Below are 1,557 nucleotides of genomic sequence, written 5' to 3'. Positions count from 1 at the left end.
GTTTGATTTTAGGTCATTTATCTGAACAGAATACTTTTACAGTTTTGAAATTTGATGAAAATACTTAGTTCTTGTATAATCAGTGCAAAAATCTGGATCCCAAGTGAAGTTCTCGAGAGAAGAAGTCAGTTATCAAGAAAGGAGTGAGATATATTTACATTTGTGAAACATTGTTCAGGTTACTTTTCTACTAATGAAACTTACTTCTCTTTCTTTTGCATTTGAAAATGAAGTCAAGTATAGGTTTGTTGATCTTTCATTCAGGACACTTTTTCTAATTCCGATCTTCGATTTCATTGGAAAATGGAAAGGATGATAATAAATGTGATGCGATAATGTTAGAGTCATGAATTTGTTGGAATAACATGGGAAAACATATATGTATATTTAATCGGAATATGAACCATATGCATTCTCAGTTCTTTTCTCTTCCCATAGTTAAGCTTTTTCTTGACATACATTCTAAAATGAGGTAAATGATGTAGTTGGATCTATGGATGTGATAAGGAGAAATCTGCAGGAGTTAATAATAGTAGACAGGTTTACACGTTCAATTATTCGAGTAGCATGGGACACGTATCCCTTATTTACATTGGTATTTGCGTTTGTTCTTTGTCTCTACTCGTAAAAGGCATAGGTTAGCCAGTCTTGTCGAGCCATCGAGGGAGAGAGATAAATGGTTCGTACTGTTTATGAAGCGACGGCGTATCCTGGATTGTTTACTTGTTATCCCTGTTTGAAGTTTACGAGTTCTTGAAATCCCATCTTTTTGCTGTTAGATGAAGATAATATTGGATTATTTCTTGATCATCTGCAAAAATCCCTAGTTGTTAACAAATCACAAAGTAATTTCATTGGTGAAAGGATTCAATTTGCTAATGAGCAAATTAATTGAAGGGTTATTTCATTTAAGTCTGTTACATTTTAACTGGTGGCTAGATTAAGAATTTTAGCAGATCAGCCAAATAGATGAATGAATTGCTATAATGGAAAAATAGGCTTTTGGAGTCTGCAACTTTACATGAGGTTTATACATGATATTTGATCAGTTTATTGTGTTTGATGCTTGAATCAGATCATGGATAATAACAGACTTGACAGTATGCCAGATTAAGAAATCTGAGCAGTGTTTACACTAGTTTTTAACGATGTTTTGTGCAGGTTGCATTACGACCAAGGAGCTGGGAACTGTGATGAGATCTCTGGGGCAGAATCCCACAGAGGCAGAGCTCCAGGATATGATAAACGAGGTGGATGCTGACGGTAATGGAACCATTGATTTCCCGGAATTTTTGAACCTTATGGCCAGGAAGATGAGGGACACCGACTCTGAAGAGGAACTCAAGGAGGCATTCCGTGTTTTTGACAAGGACCAGAACGGGTTCATCTCTGCTGCCGAGCTGCGCCATGTCATGACAAACCTTGGCGAGAAACTGACTGATGAGGAAGTTGATGAGATGATTAGGGAGGCCGATGTTGATGGCGACGGGCAAATCAATTATGAAGAGTTTGTCAAGATTATGATCGGCAAGTGATTTCCGCAGCTTAACTAAACAT

The 1,557-nt window shown here is 37.0% G+C and overlaps 1 protein-coding gene across 1 annotated transcript; it reads left to right on the top strand.

Moving 5' to 3' along the window:
• Nucleotides 1-26: 26 nt before the first annotated feature.
• LOC111382977 (calmodulin-2/4-like) lies at nucleotides 27-1,557 on the top strand. The gene has a single exon (XM_023007022.1). It carries the CDS (start codon nucleotides 1,149-1,151, stop codon nucleotides 1,533-1,535), a length of 387 nt encoding a protein of 128 aa, XP_022862790.1. The 5' UTR covers nucleotides 27-1,148; the 3' UTR covers nucleotides 1,536-1,557.

The sequence above is a fragment of the Olea europaea genome, unplaced genomic scaffold, assembly GCF_002742605.1.
Source record: "Olea europaea var. sylvestris unplaced genomic scaffold, O_europaea_v1 scaffold25969, whole genome shotgun sequence".
Lineage (NCBI taxonomy): Eukaryota > Viridiplantae > Streptophyta > Magnoliopsida > Lamiales > Oleaceae > Olea > Olea europaea.
The sequence above is the reverse complement of the archived record's forward strand: the minus strand, read 5'-3'. Positions and strand labels throughout refer to the sequence as shown.